This window comes from Bos grunniens, chromosome 3 (genome assembly GCF_055505025.1).
Source record: "Bos grunniens cultivar Pamir isolate PY7600 chromosome 3, Bosgru_T2T1.0, whole genome shotgun sequence".
Taxonomy (NCBI): Eukaryota; Metazoa; Chordata; class Mammalia; order Artiodactyla; family Bovidae; genus Bos; species Bos grunniens.
In genome coordinates, this window is record NC_141167.1 from 78,560,821 (window position 1) to 78,587,723 (window position 26,903).

The window sequence follows — 26,903 nt, forward strand, 5'->3', positions numbered from 1 at the left end:
TATGGGGTCGCACAGGTTGAAGTGACCTAGCAGCAGCAGCAGGAGAGAGAAACACACATAACTATAATATAAAAATAGTTACTTTAACTGTATATTTTAAAATTAATTTTTATTTTTAAAAATCATGACAACAGTTTTTGAAATTTCAAAAGTATTGAATTCTGATAAAAAAGAAAATCAGTTCCCTATCCCACCTTGCTGTATTCCCAGACCCACTCTCAAAGGGGGAAAACCTTTAAGCAAATTATACTAGTATTTTCCCTGTCATATTTCTAAGTATCTTACAATAACACTATTTTTAAAAATTTATCAATTATGGGCATTTTCCTATTGTCTCCTGGTTATGGTGGACAAGAATAATTCTTCTACCTTGCAATTACCTTTACTCCTCCAGCTTCCCAATATAGTTATAATTTTGGTTAAACCTAAATAATGTATACATTATTACTATGTAAATATTGCTCACTGTTGAGCTTAATAGCCCACTATGACTGTTTCCTTTGTTGAAGCTCTCTTTTTTCCCTAGAGTTATTTGCCGTTTTTATTTGCATGGTTTTCTATATATTTGGGAAAACAGAATGTTACTCTCTGTACCCCCTCCCCCCACCACAAATTGTGCCAAGCAATTTAAAAATTTTCAAAATCTCAACACAGCAAAAAAATCTTACCAAGTCCATTCTTTTCCTGAGGACACTTATACCTTCCAACCTGGACTAACTGTTCTCTAGTGCAGACATAGAGTTCTGACCCAAGACCTTTTCTTCACACTCTTCAGTTGGGTCCCTGATTTTCCTGGATCTCACATTGTCTTCTTTTTTTTCCCTGAAGCACATCCTATAATAATTTTCCCAGAAAGAGTGTGTAAGAGGTAAATTTTTGTACCTTTGTTCTACCTTTACACTTGACAGATAGGTTGAATATTGCAGTCTCAAGTTGAGGATCACTTTCCTTAGACTTTTGAAGGCACTTCAGAGCTGGGAACACAAAGATCCTCCTTGTTGAATGAACAAACGAGCGTTCCTGGCTTGCCCACAAAGACACTCATTAGACTGTGAAACTGATTGGGGTGAAAATACTGTCAGGCCTTCCAGAAGCTTTCCTTGCCTATCTTATGGAGGCTTATAATGTGGGAGACCTGGGTTTGATCCCTTGGTTGGGAAGATCCCCTGGAGAAGGGAAAGGCTACCCACTCCAGTAGTCTGGCCTGAAGAATTCCATGGACTGTGTAGTCCATGGGTTTGCAAAGAGTTGGAGATGACCAAGCAACTTTCACTTTCATATTCTTCTTGGTCCTCCTCATATTCTGGAGACTCTTGGCTGTGCTGTCCTTCCATCAGGAGCAAGTAACTCTTACCAACGCAGCATGTTGGGTGCTAGGTGAAGCTAAGCTCAACTTCTGAGATGTGCCATCCTGCTTGGAAGTCTAGCCTGCAGGCATGCCTGATCTCTATTCCTGCAGGCTTCCTTGGGTGAAAGTGGATTTACTCCCACAGGGACTGAATGGACAAAGATGAATAGTATAATTTATTTCTTGGGACTTTATAGGTAGACATATCTCGGTGACTCTAAGAGAACCCCCTGACTTTGAGGTTCCATGATCCCGTGACTGTTGAACTAATGTTCTTTGCCAGGATGGCCCTTCCTGTTGGCTTGATTTGGCTTGCTTCACAAGTACTCCCTCTTTAAGACTCGGCTAAGGAATTGCTTCCTCTGGGAAGCTTTCATCTTCATTTCTTTTTCTTCCCTACTGGCTGTGTATTTCTTTCTTTCTTTCTTTTTCTTGGCTGTGTATTTCCTTTGTCTTTTTTTCTAAGATCAGAGCTGTAGTAATGAGGTGTAATCTTTTTACCCAAGACATGCCTACTAAGCTCCAGATGCATCCATGGACCCCAACATAGGCGGCAGGGAACAAAAAGTGTTTTGATTCAGGAATGGCCATCAAAAATGACTAGAATGTGACAGAGGGAAGTGTATTTTTGTACATCTTTCATCAAATAAGAATTCTAGCTTCAAAGAGGAAAGGAGACTTATGGCTAGAAATGATCTTAGCAAATGCAAACCTTTTGGGTTTTTTCAGGTAAGGAAAAAACAAAATACGGTTGTTATGGTGCAAAGTTGGTGTGCAGTGGCATGTATTTTAGAAAGAACATTGTATCTGAGGACAGAAAACCTGATTTTAAAATCATAGCTCTGTCATGAAGAGTTTAGGGGAGCTTAGGTAATATTCTTACATTCCACTAGCACCTCCTTTTCTCGTCTTGAAATTAAGAGTATCAGTGCCCTCCCTATCCCCACTCCCTGGGTTATGAGAATTAAATGTGAGCTGGCATGCGAAAAGAACTAGTGTAGTACTTATATATTTATTTCCAACTGTAAGACTTATTTCATCAGGCAACACACTTTCCCAGGCTAGTAAGGTTTAACTCCTTTTGGAAGAATCTTGAGTGCTTTTACTAGTGTTAAATGATGTTAGTAAGTTACTGTATAGATATCCTAAGTTGTTTTATCTGTCACTTATATAAACAAATTATGGAATTTGCAGTGATGGATTCTGGTAACTTCTGGAAAATATTTGTACTGTGTCTTTTGAGCCAGCTTATATCTAAGCTATATTCCAAAGTGTGATTTTGTCTGCAAGAAAGTCTCCGTCGTTGTGGTCCATTGCAACAAAGCTCCTTCTAAATTTACCACAGCCATAATCATGCTTCTTTGGTTTGGAATTTGACTAGTATATTTAATTGGTAATTAATACAATGTTCTTTAGTATCTATGTGACCATTGCTGAATTTGTAGTGCTTTTATTCTTTTTAGATAATCTATGTAAAATATATTCCATATACAGAGAGAATCTATAAGCGATTAAGAATTCTGTATAAAGTAGAATTATTTGTAATGACCTTTCTGTGGAACATGAATTTTTTTTTCAGAATAATTTAGAAGAGGATGAAGATGTGGAAATGAAAAATAATATAACCCAGGGAGACAAACTACGTGCCTTAAAAAGTCAGAGACAGCCCCGCACCTCACCATCCTGTGCATTTAGGTAGATCTATTTTAAACTTTTAAGTTTATATTTTACCTCCATGTGTGGGTAGAATATTTAATCTCTTTTGGTTATCATTCTATAAGTACCATGTTTACCTCTCATTTTTTGGTTTATTACTATTTTGTGTTATTTATTAATGTTGTGGGGAGTAGATACATTTTAGAAGCTTATCGAAAGCAGCTGCTACATCTTAATTTCTGGAATTCCCCCTAAAATTGCCACGCTGTGGTTGGTTGTCTCTGGGACTCTGTTCAAAATTCTGTTAGGAATGCCACTCTTTTCCTGTGAATGGGCTTCTTCTTCTGTGCCAAATCCTCAGAGGTGTGCCAAGCATTTGTATTTAATCTAGAGTGTGCAGGAAAGTATTGTATGCCGAGCTTTTGGTATACCCTCACTCGTTAGCCCGACTTCCTATTTCTGGGAATTGAATAAGCAATTCCTGTCTGTTAAGTTACCAACAATCTTAGTTTGGAGATCTGAAATTACTCATCAGAATCAGTTGGTGGGACTTAACTTCAGACCACAACCTTTGAAATCTTCTGCTAATTCAGACTAAGTGGAAGAAATAAAGCTTCAGAATTAATGTAGGTTCAACATCTCTAAATATCAAGATTCTTTATTGTAATGTAAGAGGTGGCAAGTCCACAAATGAGTATCATGGGAAATGGTTATTTTCCTTTGACTTTTAAGTGAGAGAAATGCATAGCAAGAAGGCTGTTTTGCTATGATAAATGTCGAGCAGACTACTCACAGAGAATTTAGTTTTATGTATTATCTGGAGGGATTATAACACTTAAGTCAGATTGGGTCTGGTCAGATCATTATCTATGCTTTGAGTACTGGTTTCCTGCCCTGAAATATGAAGGTTCGTATATAGCTTGAAGTTGAGGTAATTGTTTTATATAGTAAGATGGGAAGATGGAATAGAAAATCTGGTACTTAGTGATACTCACCAACTGCCACTGAGAGGTTAAGGAAATGTAGATCTACCGACGAACTGCTATGGGGCCAGGAGTTTCGCTAGGTACCTAGTTTGGACATGAAGATTAACTGAGTAAACACAGAAGGTGGCACCGTTACCTATATTTGTGTTGGTTGCTTGAGATTAGAGAAGGTAAATCGCTCCCTAGCTGGTATTCAAACCCAGCACTCTTCAAAGTCCATATTCTTTTCACTGTATATACTGTCTTACTGGAAGTTTCTTCAAGATCAGTAAATATATTACCAATCTTTGTTATTCACCATTTTTCCTTGAAACTCTAAGAAAGTGCTTTATGTTAATTAAAATTAATTTCCAACAGATTTATATTTGATTTGTAAGAAGCCATAAGTGGGAGGAAGGGATAAGTTGTGGTATAACTTGGCTGATAAAATGGCAAAAGAAGCAAGAGAAGCTTCACTAGACTTGAGAAGGCTCATTCCAAGATGGTGTTTATCTCTTTCTTTTCATCCTTATAAATTTTCTCATTTTTCTGAATATAATTTTTCTTAACAGCATCATGGCCCCATCATCAAACTTTTTTTTTCCCTCACTCTGAATAGATGCAGTACCAGCTTCTGATGAAAAAGAATTTTACTGTAAATGAAATTCAAGATGAAACAAAATGACTAAAATGGATTTCCCACTGGCTTTAGGACTTATAAAGTAAATAAATACTAATATCCATTTGCAAGGTCTATCCCTCTTGCCCATTTAATAATTTTGCTGGTCTGACTCCAGAGGATGTGGCTTTTGGTCTTGGCTTAAATGTGTGACCCTGGTGATGAGTGAACATTTGTCTTTGGTTTCTGTAGGTTGGAGGATATGAAAGGGCATCCAAGAGCAGTGTCCCAGCCTTCCAGGTACTGTCAACCAAGTTGAATTTCTAGTAGATTATAGGCAAATGCTACCCTTTAGATGGGGCTCCCCAGGTGGCTCAGTGGTAAAGAATATGCCTGCCGAGACATTAAGAGATATATGAGATGGGGGTTCTATTCCTGGGTTGAGAGAAGGAAATGGCAACCCACTCCAGTATTCTTGCCTGGAAAATCCCCTGGACAGAGGAGCCTGCGGGCTACAGTCGGACATGACTGAGCACACACATATTGCCATTGGGAGTGACCTAGGCCACTGAGAGCCATGGCCGTGGCAGAGACCTTGAACTATTACTAGATGATGACCCTTTAGATACATTTCACAACTTTAAGCCCATGGAAATAAGCTGCACATAGCTTTTCACTTTTAAAATTCCTTTGTTTCTGTTCCAGATTATTATAATTGGCTTTATAGTTAATGCTCATGATGAGCAAGAGTTTTGTTTTCCTGAGGTGCCCGCAAGGCTGCATGGCTGTGGGAGCGATGCCAGTGTACCCTGTGTGCCCAGCATATGGTGGGATCTCTTAGTAAACCAGAGTTGCTCTGGAACATGCCTTTCAAGCCTGTGATAGATTTTGCCTTGAATTTTTGACATTTCTGTTCTTTTTTCCTCCTATTTTTGCATGTGTCTGTTCCCTTCCTTTGTTTCCTAGTTTTATTTCCTTCCCGAGTCTCCATTAGAGGAGGAAACGTTAGTGGTTTTCTTTGGAAAAATGTTCCCCGAACACTTCCTGGTGGTCTCGGTGGTATCAGGATTGCGCATAGGCCTTGGTGAGGGTTGTAGAGATATTTGACCAAAACTGTCATGAACAGATGGGGAAAAAGCTAATACATTCCTCATCCCTGTTCTCATTCAGCTGTAGGTTTAGGGTTGCTTACTGGAGCAGTTCTGATATGACCCAGACTTATCCAGAAGCTGGAGCTGCTTCCCTGTTCAACTTCTTCTGTCCTTAATTTAGAGGCAAACCATATTGTACGCTCCTGTTTGGAGGGAAGATGATGAAAGGAAGAGTACAAGTAAAGCAGCTTTTCTGCAGCAGATAGGGAAAAGAGTCCCTCTTCATTAAAATACCTGTCCAGGACCAAACAGATTTGGTATTAAAACCATGACTGGGCCTTGACTGTCCAGACTTGGGTCAGTTTTCCCTCTGTGTTCACTCAGCAAACATTTACTGAGCACCTGCTCTGAGTCTGGCACTGTGCTAGTCACTGGGAATTGAAGTGAGAGAAAGTTCTTTGCTCCTGAGGGAGCTTATTTTGAGGAAAGTAGACAGTATCAAATAATTCAAGATGGTATAAGAAGCTATGATTTACTGTGAGAATATATGATGAAGCTGCATGCTGACCCCACCTGGGAATTCAGTGAAGGCTTGCTGTAAGAGGTAGCAGCTGATTGGCCTATTATGAAAGGCTAAGCAATAGGAGTGAGTCAGATGGCAGTGGAAGGGAAAAGTGTGTGTAGGGGTGAGGTAAGGGCAGGGAAAATAGTGTATGTAAACTGGACAGGGGTATTGATGTCATCCATCCAGGTATCTCAGAGCATTTTATGTAGCTGGAGTAGAGGAATGGTGGGAAAGTGTGGAGAATTGGAAAATACCAGATTTCAGAGGGTTTTATAAGCCAAGCCAAGAAGTTTAGTCTTTTTGGACACTGAGGAAAGATTAAATGGTTTAAATAGTGAATCGACATGATTAGATATCTTAGATTTTGCTAGAGGCTATTCAGAATGTGAGTTTCCAGGAACAAGATTAAAAGGGGCTACTAGGAGTAAGGATAAGAAATAATGATGCTTACCCCGGGCAGCTGCAGTAAATCTTTCCAGTCTTGGAAAGGAGAGGAGAGATTTAAAATATACAGAAGTAGAATCTAAGGACTCGGGAGGAATGAACGCCAGTCCAAGGGAGGGAAGTGACCAAGGATGGCAGGATCATGGTTACCATGGGACTTTGGTTCCTGCATTTAAATCCCAGCTCTGCCTCTTCTCATTCGCTGAGAGGCTTTGCTGACTTGCAAAGTGCAGTCTTCGCCTCCCTTGTAGGGTTGTTGTGAGGATGAGCTGAGTTAATGCCTGTAAGGTCTGAGATGAGCGCCCAGCTCAGAGTGAGAGCTGCGTCAGTGTCGGCTGCTGTGTTAGTTTACTTTGTCCTGGTTGATGGCTGAATGTTACGATAACACAGTTCCTGTGTGATTCTTTGCCCGTTTTCCCCCACAAAGATTGGGTTCTTCCCCACAAGGATCTGCATCTCCTTTGAAGACCTCGAAAGTGGCTTTGTCCCCTTCTGTGACAGCCAAGAGGATAAACAGAGGCTCTGTATCCTCAGGCGCCAGTGTAAGAAGGTAATTTTTCTCTCTTCTCCCGAGGCACTGCAGGAGGAAAGGGAAGGCAGCAGCGACTGCCAGTTTGTCTGAAGTTCGTCAGAGGAGGGGACGGGAGGGTGGCGGGGGGGAACCACCAAAGGCTCTGTGACCCCCTAGGCTTCTGTTCCTGTCTTGAATTGTGGGGACAAGGCCATGGAGGGAATGCTGTACAACATGCCCTTCCACAGCAGGCCTACCATGATCCCAGGAACGGTGTTCAGTTGCACAGACTGATATTGTATGATACTGTTGTCTGCTCCCTGATGCATAGGGGCAGAACTAAACAGGGCAGGAATGTTTGATGTAGTCATAGGATTGAATATATATTAATAGAAGTTACATCTTGTACTTAGGGCTGCTCTGTGCTCTCCCCTTACACAGTCCTATTCATTTACTTCCTGCCTCAGGGCAAAGAGAACCCCCACATATTCTATTTCAGGATCTCTGGTCAAAGTGAGCCTGCTCTAGAGTCTTAACTGATTTTGACAGAGGAAGTTGCCACGTATAACTACAGGCCACATATTGTAAGATCACCAAGAACTATTCTGTCACCATTTGCATTGATCCGAACTGTCTGCATCGCCTTCCCCTAATGTCCTGATTAATGTGTTTTAGAAACATGAACTCTGCATGAGTATACATGGCTATCTATGTCCTCCCCCCCGCCCCCACCTGTGTTTTTCATTCAGCTTTTCCATAAACTCCCGGCTAGCCAGTTCTCTAGGGAACTTGAATGCTGCAGCCGACGATCCAGAGAACAAAAAGACCACATCACCCTCCAAGATGGGTTTCATCGCCAACCCGTTCACCAACCTCTTGAATGGCAGCTCCCAGCCGCCTGCCAGAAATTACCCTGAGCTCAACAACAACCAGTACAGCCGAAGTAGCAGCAGCAGTGGGAGTGCCCCAAGCAGTCAGCCGGGCCCCCACGGCGCTAAGACCACCGAGGAGCACTCCACCGCCCTGCGGCCCTCCTACACCGGCCTGTCTTCCTCCTCAGCGAGATTCCTGAGCCGATCAATCCCCGTAAGTTCGCAGACACCACCTCTTGGCCCTCAGAACCCTGAACGTGACTTCTGTGCCTTGGCTGGGACCGCAAGTTTGCAGACACCCCCTCTTGGCCCTCAGAACCCTGAGCTCAACTTTTGTGCCTTGCCCTCCCAGCCAAGGCTGCCACCAAAGAAATTTAATAGTGCCAAGGAAGCCTTCTGATCTATGCCTCCCTCTGTGCGGTGAAACTGTCTCTGCACGCACATTCCGCTGGCTCCTTAAGTAAATGCCAAGTTTCAACCTGGTTTTCTTTCCTCCTTCTTTTTCTTCTCCTCTTCCCTCTCCTTTGTATGTGATGTCTCTAGGAAAGGAAGCGGCTCTCACTCCCTTCATCGTGGACCCTGTTGACTTCAGTTACTTTTCAGCAGGTTCATTCTCCAATCACTCTGAGTATAGGGTACAAGGTCAGGGGACTGAGTCACATGACAGGCAGCATCTGCTGTGGTTGTGGTGGTATCCCGGCTTTTGCTACACTGTATATCAATGAATTTGGAGTATTTAAGCATGTAAGGTGCTGATGAACAGTGTCTTCTCAGAAGTAACCATTTAAGCCCTTGACTGTGTCACCTTCTGGCAGGAAACTGACTCAGAATTGATTAAATGACAAATGGAGAGTGTTGATAAGGAAGGTTTATGGGTAGGTACCTGGGATATAGGAGAGGGGAAGGCAGGGTAACAGGAAGATGTTTAAAATGAGTTCTCACTCTTCTAGAGATAGGATGAGGATCTCCATACACATTTTACCCATGAGTTCTTCATTTCGGTCTCCAAGCCCACTTTTTAACCAGTAATCCTTGTTCAGTTCAGTTTAGTTCAGTTCAGTTGCTCAGTCATGTCGGACTCTTTGCGACCCCATGAATTGCAGCACGCCAGGCCTCCCTGTCCATCACCAACTCCCCGAGTTAAGTAAGATTTTGTTGGTTCGCCCCCCTGTCAAGAGTCACTTTAATCACATTTGTTGATTGCTTCAAAGGGAATTGAGATCTATGGGAATGTGAGTTTTGATTCAAGAGAATGAGGACAAAATAGGAAGGAGAAATAGATCTACACAAGGCAGTGTCAATCAGTGTTAGAATGCAGCCTTGCCTCGACTCAGGCACAAGCAAGCCCTAGTGTTCTGGGAAGGCTGTGGTCCTGTGCCCCTCATGCCCACTGTTCTTCAGACACTTCCTCAGCCTTTACCCTGGGAGGGGGCTTCCCAGGTGGCGTTAATGGTAAAGATCCCACCTGCCAATGCAGGAGACATAAGAGACGTGGGCTGGATCCCTGGGTCAGGAAGATCTCCTGGAGGAGGGCATGGCAACCTACTCCAGTATTGTTGCCTAGAGAATCCCATGGACTGAGGAGCCTGGCGTGAACTACAATCCATGGGGTCTTAAAGAATCAGACATGACTGAAGTGACGTTATCCTGGGGGAGGTGGGTCTTTGCAGGGGAGGGAAGAGGAGGAGACATGCGGGTGGCAGTGGGCCTCTCAGGGCCTTTTGTGAAAACCCATACCCCATGGTATTAGCTAAGAGGACCCACTTTCCTTATATGGCAGTTTAGAAACCACTTTTCTAATGTGAAGATGCAGTGTGTGTGCGTACTCATACGTGTGTGCGCGTGTGTGTGTTGGACTCATTACTACGCCCATCCCTACCTGAGGCCTCTTTTCAAAGTTTTTTTCCCACTCTGTACACCCAGAGTCCTTTCTAGCACATATGATTCCCCCCATCTGATTTTATTCCCAGTGATGTTTTTCAACTTGAGATTCCTGTATAGATTATAGCCTCAGCCGACCCTATCCCTTAATTTGACTCTAATCCCATTAAGTTATGGGCACACATGTATCAATAAAACTTAAATCCTTGTAACTGGGATTAGATGGAAAATGAAGTGTATTTACATTTTCATAACTAGGTTTACAAGTCATGTACTTCAGAACAGGAGTTGAGTTCAGTCGATGTTTTCATATACTGATTATGGGTCAGCCTCTTTTTTTAGACCAGAGTATGAATCTTTCCATTTTCAGAAAAAGTGTTAAACATGAAGATAATTACTTGAATATCTTGCAGATTTTGTGGCTAAAGGTTTCGTGTACAGTAAGTCCCCTGCATAAGGACTAGTTCCTTCTGAGAGTGCATTCACAAGTCCAGTTTGTTCCTAAGTACAACAAAGTTAGCTTAGGTGCCCAACTATTAATAATGCAATCAGCTATATAGTACTGTACTGTAATAGGTTTATAATACTTTTCACACAAACATAAGAAACAAACACGAAAGATAAAGAAAACATTCTTGACAAGTACAGTAATACAGTACAACAGTACAGCTGGTATACTGGCATCAAGTAACAGGCAAGAATTACTGACTGGAGGAGGGAGAGGAGATGGGAGATGGAAGACTCGAAAGATAATCAGCAATAGAAGACAGAGGGCAAGATGCAACTTCACTCATACCTTTACGTTGATGGCACAAGTTCTGTTTCCTTGTTGGATTCAATTCTATCTACCCTCTTGAAAACAACAATCCAGTGATGTCTGTGTAGTAGCTCTTTCTGTCTCGTCATAGATGACGTGGAAGCACCGGATTGCATTCTGAAGGGCTGATGCAGTCTTCCTGTACTGTTGTAGGTTGGGTCCTGGCCTCAAAGACTAACAGTGCCTCCTCAAAGAAAATCTCCTTGCCGTTTCCTGCATCGTGAATCTCTTGGGTTCTTCAGTTACCTCTTCCTCTTGTCTCTCTCTGTCCTTTCTCTGGGCCTCCAAGTCCTAGTGCTTCTTAGCAGTACTAGCTACATCACCGCTGCTTTTATGCTTGCTTCTGGACATCCTGGGCTTGAAATCAAGATACTGTACCCTATAGAGTCCTGTTCAGTAAAGTACATGAAAGTACAACCCCGTGTAGAAGATGCATGCGTGGGACAATATGCGCCAGACATGTGAACTTACTTATGTGATTGGACATGCGAATGCACATCTGCGTCTTTGAAAGTTCAAAACTTGAAGATTCATATGCAGGGGACTTAGCTGTAATCCACATTTATAGCTGAATACTTAGCTTGGTATTCAGCTTGGTATTCAGTTAGGAATACCTGATTGGTAGATAGCTGAATACTTACCAATACAAGCACTGGTAGTTTGATGAGAATAACATTCTACTTGTTCTGGATCTCAGTTTTCCTCTTTTCTGTTGGCGATGTGGGGACTGCCTAGCTCCCATGTTGGTTCCTGTAGCCAGTCTGTCTATGTAACTTGATTTTGGCTTCATTCCATATTTTGTTATTTTTCTTCACCTCTCCTCCTGTGCCTTATCCCTCTCCTGGCCTGAATAGAGTGATTTTCCAATAATGAAATTTAAAGTAATATTCTGTGTGGGCAGCTGCTCCTCTTCCCTTTTCTCCTTAAATTTGTTACCTTATTGTAAAGAAAAGCATTTATAAACAGAATTGCCAGCAGGACATTTTCCTCCCTCTCACCCTCCCAGGAAGTAAGAACAATAGGTGTCTTATAGCCGATTTTCCTTCCTTCATCTTTGCCTAATAAACCTCTGTGAGAGGAAGGGCTCCAAGCCCTACTGTTGCTGGCTTGCTGGCAGAAAGTCTAAATTAAGATGGAAATTCCCATTTTATGCAGAATAAAGTAGGAGGTTGAGTGTTTTCCCTTCATTGTTTCAATGCAGCTTTTGTAATTGTTACAGGTTTCTTGTCTAAATAAGATGGTCTTTCTTTCCAGTGCTATATCACTCAGCAAAAAAATGTTTTTAAATCCTCAGGTAGGAAATGAAATCTAGATTGCAGTATCCTTCCCCCACCTTTAAGAAAGACCCAGAAACTCCTAGGGAACGGGGGTTGCCGGGTATTTAGAGGGCGTCTAATATTTTAAAAGCTGCAATTAGCATCTCTTTTGAAAGCTGCAATTGCTTCTCACTTTGTGCCGCAGTTCAGCCCCCAGAAAAACGTGGAAATGATTTCCTTGTTCTGTCATTAAGTGCTTTAACACAGAAAACAAGAAGAAATGTTAAGGAATCCTTATGGTTGTGACAGAATTCTGAGAAGCAGATTTTATTTTCATTTATTTGGCCTGTTCTGTTCTTCTTGAGGTTTCTACTGACCAGCACAACACACCAAGTTTCATTTTGGTTGACCCACTTACTGTAAAAAAAATCAGTTTTCCCTCCCCGGCATTCAGAGGAGTTTTCAAATCTTAAAAGAGTTGAAGGACGTGTGATTATGGTGTGGGTGGGGTGGAAGTATTTTATTAAATTGAAATTACTTGAGGCATCTGTCTTGAATATTTGCTCTATGTTATTTTTAAGAGACTTACCACTGAATTGCTAGTCATCTGCCTTGTCCTTGCCTGACCCTGCAAGTGTAGGTTAGGTCACCATGCTTCCCCCGTAAGCCCTTGTACACCCTGCCTTGGTCTTGGTTGATACTCACACTCTCACTTTGCATTTTAATCATCTGTCCCCTTATCTGTATGCCCCACTAGACTGTAAACTTTGTGAGAGCAGGAACGGTATCTCTGTTTTTCACTCTTTTATGCTCTGTGCCTTGCTTATTGTAGGCGCTCATCAAGTACTTCCTGAATATTATGGATGTTTGGATATTTAAATGAATGATCGTGCTAAGAATTATTGCTTCCATTTTAAAGATAAATACCTTGAGGGTTTGAGAGTTTAAATATTTTGCCCTAGGTTATACCACAAATATGTTGCAAAGCTATAATTTGCACGTGGATCATTTTGACTACAAAAAAGCATTTTCTTCTGATTATTTCATATCATATATATACCATGATAGGTGTTTAAAATAGAGGGATATCTAAAGGATATCTCTTTTTTTCAAGAAAGATTAGGAAATGCTGTAAAGAAAGGGTAACATTTTAGTTGGGCTTTGGAGGACGAATAGGAGCCTTCTAGGAATCTAGTGATGAAAATATGAAGAGGAAGAATGGTCATTTCAGGCAATGGGAGCTACAAGAACAGAGGTAGAACCTTAGTACGATAGTTCTTAGGTTCTAAAGACAAGTAGACCTGGGTTCAAATCTTGTCTCTACCATTTCCTTTTGGCAAGTACTTTGGCAAGTTACTTAACTTCTCTGAGCCTCAGTAAATGGGAATAATAGTAATCAGGAGCATAACTAGGTTTTGTGCATCCTAAAACTTAAACAATTTGGTGGGACCTATTTAAGATAAACAGTACAAACTATTTTTGTAAATTTTATAGACATAAGACTGTGCTTTGAAAGGGGTTTGTGTGCCTGTGAGGCCTTAAAGCTAATGTGGTAATGATAATCTTTGTAATAGGGTGCTTGTGATCATTAATTGAGATAAGTCATCTGAAGTACTTTACGTAGTACATATAGATAATGCTCCATAATTGCAGCTATAATTTTTTTTAAGAGCGATGAGTGTTCCAGTGCAGCTGAAGCTCTAGGTGGTTACCTAAAATCAGGCTGGAAAAGTAAGCTGAAGCCCAACTAGGAGATGCAGTTTAAGCTACTGGAATTGCTTTAGCAAGAGTGACTTGATCAGATCTGATTTGATGAAGATAATCCTGGCAATCAAGGGGACGGGAGTTCTTGGTAGAAACCCTGAAGGCAGGAGCCCAGTTTGAGCCCTGTCTGCTGTCCCCAGTCTGTACTTCAGCAATTGTCCTTGGGTATATTCTATGCTTTTCATAATGACCTGCATTTCAGTGCCCATAATAGTACAGATACATTAAATAATATATGACCAACAACTAACATATTTTTATTATGAATTTTAAATGGTATATTTATTTTTATAAATGGATACTTAACTACCTGAGGAAAAATTATGGTCTTTAGGAAACATTTTTTAATAACACTTGAGCATGCTGCTGCTGCTGCTAAGTTGCTTCAGTCGTGTCCGACTCTGTGCGACCCCATAGACGGCAGCCCACCAGGCTCCCCCGTCCCTGGGATTCTCCAGGCAAGAACACTGGAGTGGGTTGCCATTTCCTTCTCCGATGCATGAAAGGGAAAAGTGAAAGTGAGCATGAGGAGTTGTAAAATAATGTGTTTTTTAATAAATATATATATATTCATGTTGGCAACAAAACTTTTTTATCACTTCTGTGTCAGGGGTTACATTAATTTTTGCTTTAAGAGAACAGCCTTTTATTACAAGCTTTTACTGTATTGACCTTTAGAATGTATAAACATAAGTAAGATAAGTAGTCCTATAATAAGGTTCTTTTGAAAGCTGCTTTGGGTTTCGCCTATTAAAATCCTTTTTGTGACTTTTAAAATTTTTATTAAGTAGTAGCTGATACTAAGCTTTTATTTACTTACGTACTGATCTTCAAACATTTTAAGATTAGTCTCTTAGTGATGCTTCAGATTATGTCATGGTCATTCATTGTCTCTTGGCATTTTCCCATTCTTCTCTATTCTGTAGCTTTCTCATCTTCTTTGTTGTGTTAGCCTTGCCAATGGTTTTCCTAACTCAGTCTTTTAAAAACATTTTAAATTAGAGGCTGATTGTGTTACAATGTTGTGTTAGTTTCTGCTGTACAACAAGGTTAATCAGCTATAAGTGTACATATGTCCTGGCTCTCTTGAGCCTCCCTGCCCCTCCTCCCTATCCCACCCTGCTGTGCTGTCACAGAGCGCCCAGCTCAGCCCCCTGTGCTATGCAGTTGTTTGCTGCTGGCTCTCTGTTTTACCCATGGCAGCGTATATCTGTCAGTGCTGCTTCTCTCCGTTCATCCCACCCACTCCTTCCCCTGCTGTGTCCACAAGCCCATTCTCTATGTCTGCATCTCTAGTCCTGCCCTGCAAATCGATTCATCAGTACCATTTTTCTAGATTCCATATATATGCATTAATATATGTATTTGTTTTTCTCTTTCTGACTGACTTCACTCTGTGTAACTGGCTCTGGTTCATCCACCTGTGGCATTGCCTTAAACTTGATGCAGTTTTTCAGCCAAGAAATACTAATACTGTCGAGATCTTGAGCTCGGTCTCAGTATTGAACCACATCTTTGGCTTTCTTTCAGCACTGGTATTCTTCTGTTCCCTTCCCAGGAGACTTGGAAATGTCAGTTGACAAAGCATTCTTTGTTCTGAGGTCAGCATGGTCCCAATAATGCCTTTAAATGTGTGTAGATATTATATAGATACACACAGTGTTTGCAGACCGTTGTGAGCCTTCAGCCTTCTGATATTAATGAGGTCATCATCTGTGTGGGCTTTGGCATCCTCAGGTTCAGTCTCTGATTGAAGGTTATGAGAGTGGAAAGAAAGGATATAAAAAAATAGTATGTTAGCTTAGCTGCTATAATAAAATACCCTAGACTAGCAGTCTATATGGAGAAGGCAATGGCACCCCACTCCAGTACTCTTGCCTGGAAAATCCCATGGACAGAAGAGCCTGGTAGGCTGCAGTCATGGGGTCACTAAGAGTCGGACACGACTGAGTGACTTCACTTTCACTTTTCACTTTCATGCATTGGAGAAGGAAATGGTAACCCACTCCAGTGTTCTTGCCTGGAGAATCCCAGGGACGGGGGAGCCTGGTGGGCTGCTGTCTATGGGGTCGCACAGAGTCGGACATGACTGAAACAACTTAGCAGCAGCAGTCTATAAACAACAAGTCAATTTCTCACAGTTCTGGAGGCTGAAAGTCAGAGATTGGGGGCCAGCGTGTTCAGGTTCAGGTGAGTATTCTCTTCTGGGCTTCAGACTGTCATCTTATTGTATCCTCGCATAACTGTAAGAGGGTGATGAAGCTGTCTGAGTCCCTTTTATAAGAAGGCCAATCTCATTCATGAAGTCTCTGTTCTCATGACCTAATTACCTCCCCAAATCTCTACCTCCTAATACCATCATATTGAGGAGTTTGGCTTTTTTTGTTTTAAGATTTTTTGATGTGGACCATTTAAAAAATCTCTATTGACTTGTTTCTGTTTTATGTTTTGGATTTGGGGCTGCAAGGTATCCTAGCTCCCTGACCAGGGATCAAACCCACACCCCCTGCACTGGAAGGCAAAGTCTTAACCAGTGGACCATCAGGGAAGTCCCCAGCTTTACTCTTTAGCTACCAAGCTTCTACCAGCATTCATGACAACTGTAACATTTTTCTAATCCTTAACATCATCAGTGATTTATTGATTACCTCCTATGTACCTTACATTGTATTAGCTGCAATGCTTATACATCATCTTCCCAACCCAAGAATTGAACCAAGGTCTCCTGCATTGCAGGTGAATTCTTTACCAATTGAACCATGAGGGAAGCCCATCATCATATTTATTTAACCCATAATTTACAGGTGAGGAAACCAAGACTCAAAGAGGCAGTGACTTGTTCAGTCTCGCAGCTGCTTCCTTAGCTCCTGTGATCTTTGTTTTTATTCATTTGGAATTCCATTTCATAGACCTTCTTACTGCTTAGACCATTGCTTCTGATATCTTGGATTCTATAAGGCTCCTCTCAAACATTTTCTCCCGCTTACCACTAGCTCCTCCCCATGACCTCTTTATGACCCCTGCCTGTTCCCTTTCTGTTTACTTCCTTCTGTAACCCACATAGTCATTTCTGCTTCCTTTTTCCAACATTCTCTTTTCCGCTTGAACTTTTTTTCTATAGCCACTTCATCACTAGCCTCCAAAATTAGATCAGTTCAACCATCTCCTATCTGTTTATAGTCTCTTCTGAGCTCTGTTGGAGAAAATCCCATGACTGTCAATTGATTCCATTTCAAATAAATTTCTAATTTACCCAGACCCTTCAGTGCTCATGATGAGTTTACCTGGCCTATCTTGGCTTCCTTTCTCTTCCCCGCATTTGTTGTTCTGTCACTAAGTTGTGTCCGACTCTTTGGGGCCCCATGGACCGCAGGACACCAGGGTTTCTTGTCCTTCTCTATCTCCCAGAGTTTGCTCAAACTCATGTCCACTGAGCCAGTGATGCCATCCAACTGTCTTGTTCTGTCATCCCCTTCTCCTCCTGCCTTCAATCTTTCCCAGCATCAGGGTCTTTTCCAATGAGTCATTGACTGCTCCAAAACTTTTTCACATTCTTCATCAGCACAAATCCTCCAACCTCCAGAGGCTGAGAACATATAATTTTTCAGGAATAATTCCCCTTAACTGCCCTCTTTACTACCTCAAAGTATATCTGCATCTGACTTGTCCTTTTATTCCTTTTCAAAAACAGAAGCTCTCCTCTTTTTCAGTGGTAACTCCACGAACCTGAACTATTCTTTGTGGACTGTTTCTGGGAGTTGGCCTGTGCACAGCCTTGCTCTCTTATATCTCCACTGTCTTACACCGTTTGCCTGTCTCTTCACCTGCAATCAGGTACAGGCCGGTCTTACCAATTGCTTCCCTCAGTTCTGCCACCTCTCATAGTGTCTCCTTTATGGCCAGACTTGGACAAGAAAGGCATGTGCACCGCCTCCTCCCCGCTCCCCCCTCCTCCCCAACACCCGCTCCCCGCGCCCCCGACCCTGCCCCCCGCCTTCTGGTGAGTCTTTTCCACTGGCTGCCACTGACTTCTTTAAACCAGATCTGATGATCTCTTGTCAGTTTTCATTCTTCTTAGTTTTTGTGCAGCATTTGACGATACTGACCACCCTTTTCTCCTATTATTTTGGTCCATTTTGAGTTTTGGAATATTATTTTCCTGTTTCTCCTCCCCTTCCCATTAAATAGTTACCTGTTTGTCTTTGTCCACCTGCCCCTTTATGATTTTTCCCCAGTCTCTGACCTTGGTCCACTTCTCTGTGTGGGTAATCGTCTCCTGAGCATTGGACTTACATTTCTACCTTCCCCTGGGCAATACTGGAGGAGGATACATGCCCTTCATTGGTCCTCTCCTCCTCTTGTTTCCTGGCTAACTGTATCTTTGTATATCCAGTCATCTGAGCTAGAAATCTGGAATTGTCTTTGACGCTACTTCTGCCTTTCCCTCTGCCACATCCAGCCACTAAGTCCTAGCAGTTTTCCCTTGAAATATCTGTATTTTGTTGTCCATTCTTAGCACTGCTGCCTTCATCGAGGTCTCCATGGACTATTGAAATGGCCCTTTAAATTTCCTTCCTCTATTTTGCTGCTGTGCTAGATTTCTGAGACAAGCTGCTCAAACTATTCCTGTGTTCAGAATCATTCAGTATCTCCACTTCACACACAGGGTCCCATCTGGACCCCTGGCCTGCCTTTGGGGCCCTTCTCCATCAGTCCATGTGCCTCCCCGCCGGCTCTTCTTCAGCAGCTCCAGCCAGCATCCTGACTCAAGCTCTGCCTCCTGCCGAGTCCTAGCACAGGTGGTTTACTCTGCTTTTCCACCTGTCTCTGCTTGGTTATATATTTCCTGGCCTGGCTCACTAGTTTTCTTTTTGATAAGGCGTTTGTGACCCATCCAGGCAGAATACCTTTTCATCTCTTACAGGATTTTGTTCACAACCCCCTACCCCCAGCCCCCACCCCGGGTTTCCCGAGACAATCAGCTGTATGTGATTCTCTCTCTCTTCTGCTGGCTTTAAAGCTTCTCAGAGGCATGTTTGTTTTCTCAGGTTCCAAAGTACAGAAAACGCCTAATAAATATTTATTGAACTAAACGTTGGTTAGCATATCTAGGTTCACACATGTTAAGCAGAGGGCTAATTAGGGGCCCGTTATTATTGCAAGCACAGGAAGCACTAATAGCAAGCACACAACGCTTCAGCGTCAGCTTTAACACACAGTAATCTGAGAGTTTATTATTTTCTAGATATGTGACTTTACTAAAATAAGAGAAACTACATTTTAACCAAGCTTGCATCAATATAATTTTGGTGTTCAGATGAACTGAAAACTCATGTGATGGTTGGCTGAGTCAAGTTGGGTGTCAACAATCTGTCACCTAACAATTGAGCTCTTTATGATTGTTGAAGAGCACATATTAAGTTCCTCCAGAAAAAAGAATCTATTAAAAGTTATGTAGGAAGGGGAAAGAATAGTTATATAGCATTTTAGTTAACTAAAATCAGATTGTTAAATCTTTGGGTCCCTGACCTGCTTAGAGAACACTATAGAAAAATGCTTACACTTCTTTCAAAGCTGATTTTATCACAGAGCATAGCCTTTTTGTGTTAATATGATGCCAATAACACATTATTCAGCTGTGCTTCTGCTAGAGTATGAAATCACATTTGTGGAAATATGTATCAATGCATATTGATATATGCATTGATTATATGCATATAATATGATTATATGCATATATGCATATGCATATCAATATATACATATAATGCATACATTTTGTGTGTTGCTCATTTACAAGCACTACAACTGGAAACTCCATTGCAAAGCTATAAAAAGCCCAGGAGTATAGTGGCAGTTATAGATAAACTTATTTTTACTCAGTGTTTTTTTTTTCCCTCATTTGTTCACTAAATCTTAAAATACAGGACTTACATGTATGATACCATATTGCCAAATGTATTTTTTCTTTTAATTATCAATGATACCATGAAAACAAAGCACTTTTTAAAAATTGAGTATAGTTGATTTATTGATACAATATTGTATTAGTTTCAGATGTGTGGCAAAGTGTGAAACAAATCACTTTTTTCCTTGTAGGTGCTTTTGCCTGGGTAGTTAGAACTCAAACCAGGGTAACTGGTAGATTATTTTTTTCTTCCTTAAGGGACTTGGGAAAATGGGGAAATGCAAGGAAGAAGAAATAAGTGTGGCAAAAGCACATGGCGGTTTTGACCTACATCAGATCACAGGGTCCTTTGGTTCAAGTTGTTTGAACCTTAAGACATTATTGCATTGTTTTGCTGGCAAAGACCTTAACTTTAATTATTCGTTATGTTTTGCTGTTTTTGATAGTCAGTTTATAGTTTTATTTGTTAACTATTTGTATAGTATTTATATTTATAATTATTAGATATTTTTCTACCATGATTAGATAACTGGGCTGTTTAAAAAAGAAACTCCTCCAGAGTAGCTAAATTTTTAAAGTCACTACCTACATCTGCCAAAACAGATTAGTAGCACATTTCCAGAACAGAACAAATTGTCTTGATCTCCTTACCTAACACTATGTTTTGTGTCAGATCCAACTGCTTTCAGAGCAAGAATTCTTGATGGAAGCTTATATTTTGACATAAAAATTTGGGGGGCTGCAATGTAAGGTAATTTTATCTTTCATTTGCAGGCTGGATATTGCTATATTATTCATTTACGGTATTCGTACTGTAAAAATACTATATAATCATGCTAAACTTGATCTAGTCTTAACTCACTAAACCCTATTGAACTCAATGGGCACATGAACTTGAATTTTCTATATGAGAAATTAAAATCTCTTGGTTATTTAAATAAGTGCTACTTTGTAAAATAATATTTACACCTCAGGTCTCCCTTCCTTTGTAATCATATCTTTGTCTTTGCTGAGGATTTTTTGTTGGTTTTGTATTTCAGATTGATTAGGTATCCTTATGGTAATGATAAAAATTGGCAAGGCCGAATTAAAACTTTAATCAGAATATTTAAACATGGGCGTTCTAATAAAGAAAATTCCTTTATGGACTATTACTGAGAATTCTTTTGGGTTCAGTCCTATGGAAAATCATTAAAAAATCTTAATTACAGTAATAAATAGTACATTCTCTTTTGTCTGTTAATATTTCTTTGCTTACTCAGGCTCATACCCTACTCATTATTTGTCTGTGTCAGGTGATAGAGAATATTCAGTTGATAAGGACTGAATCTCAGGACAAATGCTTAAAGTGTCTTGAGGCATTATATTGTGGAGGCTAAGACTTTGGGCTTTGTAGCCACTGCTGGAGTTCAAATTCCTTCCTAGTTGCATGATCTTAGGCAAGTTGCTTTAATGTTTTGTTCCTCAGTTTCACCATCTCTAAAATGAGCTGTTCAGAGCATTTAATGAGCTAACACACATAAGATGTTTAGAATTGTGCCTAGTATGTAGAAAGTACTCAATAAGTATCCTTTTACAGAATAATTGACCTGTTGCATATCTAATTTATCAAGAATTCCAGTTAGTTGTACTTCAATTAGTCTATCTTTTGAACAATAAAATCAATAATGATATTGTTTATATAGTACAATGATGCATTTACATTTTTACTGTTAAAATTAAAAATGCTAATAACTGGCTATTGTGTTTCCTGGAACATTGATAGCTTTAGGATACATGTACATTTAGAAGACAAATGAACCAGATACCCTGAATACAACCCCATGATATAAACACGTGGTGCTTGAAATCTAAATGTCATTGTTACTATTGTCCCCTCAGTTAAAAGGCCTTGAAATACTAGGTATACTTTTTTCAAGTGGATAGGTCATGTAGATTTTAACAGTTCTCTTCCTTCCCTAAGTCCACTTCCATTAAGATTTCCGTTTTAGACTGAAAATGAAGAGGAGTTAATTTATTACAAAACATTGATGTCAGAATAATGTGCTAAACCTGTTTTGATCTGATCTGATTTTTTTTAACTTTATTTACACCATATAAAGAAACCATGGAATATGTTTGGTTTGGTTTTGAGAACTTTGGTATCATATTTTTATCCCACAGTACCTAATATATTCATACTGCTGATGTTCAGTCATTGTTGAATGAATTAACCAGCATGACAGAAGACTAATGAATATATACTTCACGTGAAGGATTGAAATCCTTAATATTCTAGGAAATGTTTCCATTTTTCAGTTCCGTGTATATCATGATTCCATAAATCATGTAAATATATGTACAGACATATTTTTTCCGTGTATATTGATGCATGTATAAAACACTTTGCCCCGGAAGAAAGTTAGTTTCACAAAGGTCACTTGTCTAGCATCTGTTCATTTGCTGTATCTCTATTTATTGAGAGTTGATAAAACTTTAAGATACTTGCAAAAACAACTTCGTTGTAAATTTTCAAGCAATCACAGGAGCTTTATAATTTCTGTTAGTGATAACATGAGTAACTTCTAGTTAGAACAAAAGTGAAAGTTAAAATATTGCCAAGAAAACACTGGCCAATGTATAGCCTGCATATGTGGCATCTTTGCAGCTACAAAGAACTTGTGGCTCTGCCCTCTTGGCCTACTGGCCAGATTTCAGAAGAAACTGGGATAAAGCACCTAGAAAAATGGTAGTCCACTTTTAAGCTCTAAATGCTAGGTTGGCAGCTGTTGTCTCACAAGTTAAATGGGCTTCAAGGCATTGGACCAGTTTCACTGGACTTTCTCTTTTATTCTCTCTCTAAATTCAGGTGTATTTACAATATAGTACCCTAAGTTTTGATCATCTCTCCTGTTTTGAAGCCTTTACGTAAACTACATCCTGCAGTCATTTTGCCAAGCCTTTTCCTTTTTTTCCTAATGCTCTTGACCTTTAACCTCTTTGAAATTTGCAGCCTGAGAACACACCTACCCCCTATTCAACCTTCCCTTTCCACTCTTTGCCTAATCCTTTGCTTGTGAACAGTGTTACTCTTATTCTGTGTATATTATTGCTTAATGTTGGCACATTTGTCTTTTCACTTTATGTCTGTGTGACAGTGTGGTCTTTTGCCCTTTAAGGGCAGGGACCATAACTTTTGACTCACTGTGTTGATAGATTCTTATGTACCATAGTAAATGGCTGTTGGTAGGATATAAAATTCACTGGGATTTTGAAGCTAATCAAAGATAGTTTGAATCCTTTTGTAACTTATTTGCAAAATGAACAGATTCTTTTTTTTTTTTTTTTTACTGATACCTATACTATCAAAAAATGGACTGGTCTCAGAACTGATGACCTATTAATAAAATGCTGCAGATAAATTTGAAAAATATTTATTGGAGGAAGAGAAAAGGGCATTTGGTAGCAAATCAAGTAAGCTTTGTTTAAGGTATTTGATTAGAATTCTGCAAAAATCGTTAATGTTATGTTTCTTCTAACTGCTGTTTGCTGCTCAAAAATAACTGTTGGCGGATTTGTCTGTACCTCTTTATCTTTCCCTGGCTTATGTCTGTTATCAGTGCATTCTGATTACATATCCCAAGCATGCTCCTTTTATATGTTGTTACCTAATGTGATGTGGGAAAAACTGTGTTTATTTTTTTGAAACTTGCCCACTGTTTATTATGTTATGACTGCAAGACTCTTCTGCACAAAAGCTTTTTGGGTCTTAAGATAAAATTTCAAAGCTAGAAGTGCTTTGTGTCCCCCTAAGTGGAAAGAATTTATAAGGTATTTATAACATTCAAACATTCTTAAGGAGTCTAATTTTTAAATGATGGCTAATTCTACTGCATTAGAAGCGTTAATCTTCATTTGATATGTGTTGAATTAAAAAATATATATTCCTTAAATATACTTTAATAATCTTCAATTTAGCCTCAAATGTCATTTAATGCTTTTCAGTAAAACTCAATAGTATTGTCCAAAGGTAGAAGTGAGTTTAATGCTACCTATCAATTTCCAAATAATACTTAATTTTTAATCACTAGTACTAAATTAGTGAGCCTTTTAAAATATAAAGTTTTCTTGTAATCACTTTATCTTGAATAATAATTGAATACCCCATTTTTAGCAAATCCTTTGTTTCTCTCATCTTCTTCTATTCTTCTTAGTTTGTTTCATATATCTTTTATATAACAGATCCAGGCTGCTTTGTGTTGAAGGGAAAAGCTGCATGATGTAGGAGAACTTCTGTGTGTGATGGAATTTAACCTCAGTTTATGTCTCTCCCCGCACAGTCCCTTCAGTCTGAATATGTTCATTACTAAGGCCTTGCCACTCTGGTGAAAGCTGCTCCACTCTTACCTGCAGTTTCCTCATCTGGATGAGCAATGTAGAGAGAAAACAACTGCTTGCTGGAAGAATATCTCTGCCTTTTTACCTTAAATTAAAGAGAGCACTCAGATAAGACCTTCATGAGACTTGAAACCAGAAAACTCTGGTTAATGACTACTCTAAATGCACTGAAACTATGTTTATGGAGATGTCAACTTTTTAAGACAGTTTTCATGTTGAATTTGGTATTTTGGAAGGTTATTTTTAATGTATTTCGGAAATACATTTATTACATTTACATGTACAGTGTTACATTATGTATGTATTGTGAACTTTAAAAGACTATTTTGATAAATTTATAAATATATAAAATTATGTAAAAACTAGAGTATATTTTGACTTAGATTTTCTTGCTGTTTCCTACCAAAAATTTGTATTTTGAATTTGTTTAGTATGGTTTTATCTACAATGAATAATAATTCCTCTTTATTAAGAAAAAGTAAAGGAGAAAGGTTTTAGAAAGTGATTTGTATGATTCCACTACAAATATGGCACATCAATTCATTCTTTTGGGAAGTCAGTCTAATTTAATAACTTTATCCAGGTTTATCTCTTAGCAAGAGTACAATTGTTTGATACGGCTTATTAAGATCATTTCTCTACCCTTTGTTTTTGTTGCTGAGCCATTTAGTTTTGCATCTTTGGAGGTTTTAACAAAATTTAACATCCAGTTGAAGATCAAAATTCACTGAATGTTTTTCCTTGAAAGCATAGTTTTTCTCTATGAAATGACTCAACGGTCCAAATGCTTTTACTTCTTTCCTTCTCACAAAAGAATTCTTAATCCAATTAGAATATTCTGATTTTGGTACGAGGTTTTTGCCTGTATTCACACATGGTCTGGCAAGTTTTAAATCAGCAAAGAGGATTCAAAGGATGCTGCTAAGTAGTTTTCTGTATTAATAAAGGAAACAAGTTTAAGACAGATCACAAAACCCCTGGCACACAGGCTAGCATATCTGAAACCTCACATGAAAATGAAGGGACTCCTAGGTACTTCACAGGCCTTTCATGTAAGTGTAACCTTACATTTAGGGTCCGGAAGCCTGTAAACCTTTTTTCCATGGGGAGTTGGGGAGTATTAGGTTCTCATTGTCTTCCATGCTGCTCAAGAATGGACTACTCAGGCAGTCCAGTGGATTTGTATGAAGTGCTTTACTCTCAGCCACTGAGTAATTTATCAGGTATTTATTAGAAGGGGGTACCTTGAGGCTATTATACATGCTTCAGCAAAACATCTTGTTTATGTCTTACTTTTTTAAAAAGGCATTTGAATGAATGTTTGACTCAGGTTCGTTAACCTTCAAAAACTGCAGTACCAAATAATTGCACTAAACTGATTAAAAAAATGAATTGTATGTTTTAGGAATCAAAAATTAAGTGGAATTAAATTGTATACCTTTTCTAAAGCTAAAATAGTAAAATATTTTATAATGAGTTATTGTAAAAAATGATCAGTTAATTGTATAGGAAAATGATAGTATTTTTTCAAAATTATCGGTGAAAAGTAATTCAGATGATATTTGAGGAGTGGGGGAAAGGGAACCATATAGACAGTTGTAGTTCTGTGAACACTAATTGTGTGCAGCTACTAAATGATTGTAAAATTGACTACTGTAAATTTTCCATAATTATATGTGTATATTAGTCATATGTATCTACATGGGTATGTCTTAAAATTATTTATACACATGTACATACATAGACAAATCAAGAAGAATATGTGTATAATATAGAAAGTATATAGCAAAGTGATTCTACTCCAATAATAAAGATTGACATGTATTTTGTTATGAATAGTTTACCTTTGAAAAGACATTTTGTTCTATTTTAAGGTGTAGAAGAATACACTGCTAATAAATAATAAAAGTTTTATGCAATTTACATTCTCCCTGTCTTTTGTCATTTGGATTTGGAGTATCAATGTATTGAAATATCTTTATAATTTTACATTTAATTCACTCTACATTTAATTCACTTTTGAGTTTCTAAAAATCTCCGTTCCAGATTTTTATTTACTTTCCAGGTTGTGGCCGTTCCTGAATTATGTGACAGTGAGCACAAAGAAATCTTATACTTCACATTTCACAAGAGTCAGATAATATCCAGCCTTGTATATTTAATTTTCCTTTTTGTTAATAAAACACTGTTCATGATCAGTGTTTTGGGCTTGCTTGATCATGGGAAATAGATGGGGAAACAGTGGAAACCGTGTCAGACCTTTTTTTGGGCTCCAAAATCACCGCAGATGGTGATTGCAGCCATGAAATTAAAAGATGCTTACTCCTTGGGAGGAAAGTTATGACCAACCTAGATAGCATAAAAAGCAGAGACATTACTTTGCCAACAAAGGTCTGTCTAGTCAAGGCTATGGTTTTTCTAGTGGTCATGTATGGATGTGAGAGTTGGACTGTGAAGAAGGCTGAGCACCGAAGAATTAATGCTTTGGAACTGTGGTGTTGGAGAAGACTCTTGAGAGTCCCTTGGACTGCAAGGAGATCCAACCAGTCCATTCTAAAGGAGATAAAGCCCTGGGTGTTCTTTGGAAGGAATGATGCTAAAGGTGAAACTCCAGTACTTTGGCCACCTCATGCGAAGAGTTGACTCATTGGAAAAGACTCTGATGCTGGGAGGGATTGGGGGCAGGGGGAGCAGGGAACGACAGAGGATGAGATGGCTGGATGGCATCACTGATTCGATGGACATGAGTTTGAGTGAACTCCAGGAGTTGGTGATGGACAGGGAGGCCTGGCGTGCTACAATTCATGGGGTTGCAAAGAGTTGGATGCG

At 39.5% G+C, this 26,903-nt stretch overlaps 1 protein-coding gene across 19 annotated transcripts in view; it reads left to right on the top strand.

Moving 5' to 3' along the window:
* Window positions 1–25,997, top strand: part of CDC14A (cell division cycle 14A) — a 210,689-nt gene extending 184,692 nt beyond the window's left edge. For 6 of the 19 annotated variants that reach the window (XM_086391454.1, XM_086391453.1, XM_086391456.1 and 3 more), the window contains 4 exons: window positions 2,928–3,043; window positions 4,841–4,888; window positions 7,116–7,238; window positions 7,949–8,554. In XM_086391454.1, coding sequence (XP_086247580.1) covers window positions 2,928–3,043; window positions 4,841–4,888; window positions 7,116–7,238; window positions 7,949–8,471 — 810 coding nt within the window. In that variant the 3' untranslated portion in view covers window positions 8,472–8,554. Of the gene's footprint in view, window positions 1–2,927; window positions 3,044–4,840; window positions 4,889–7,115; window positions 7,239–7,948; window positions 8,555–24,016 lie in introns of those variants that run through there. The other 13 variants (XM_086391462.1, XM_086391463.1, XM_086391467.1 and 10 more) reach the window with 4 other exon arrangements.
* The last annotated feature ends 906 nt before the right edge of the window (window positions 25,998–26,903 follow it).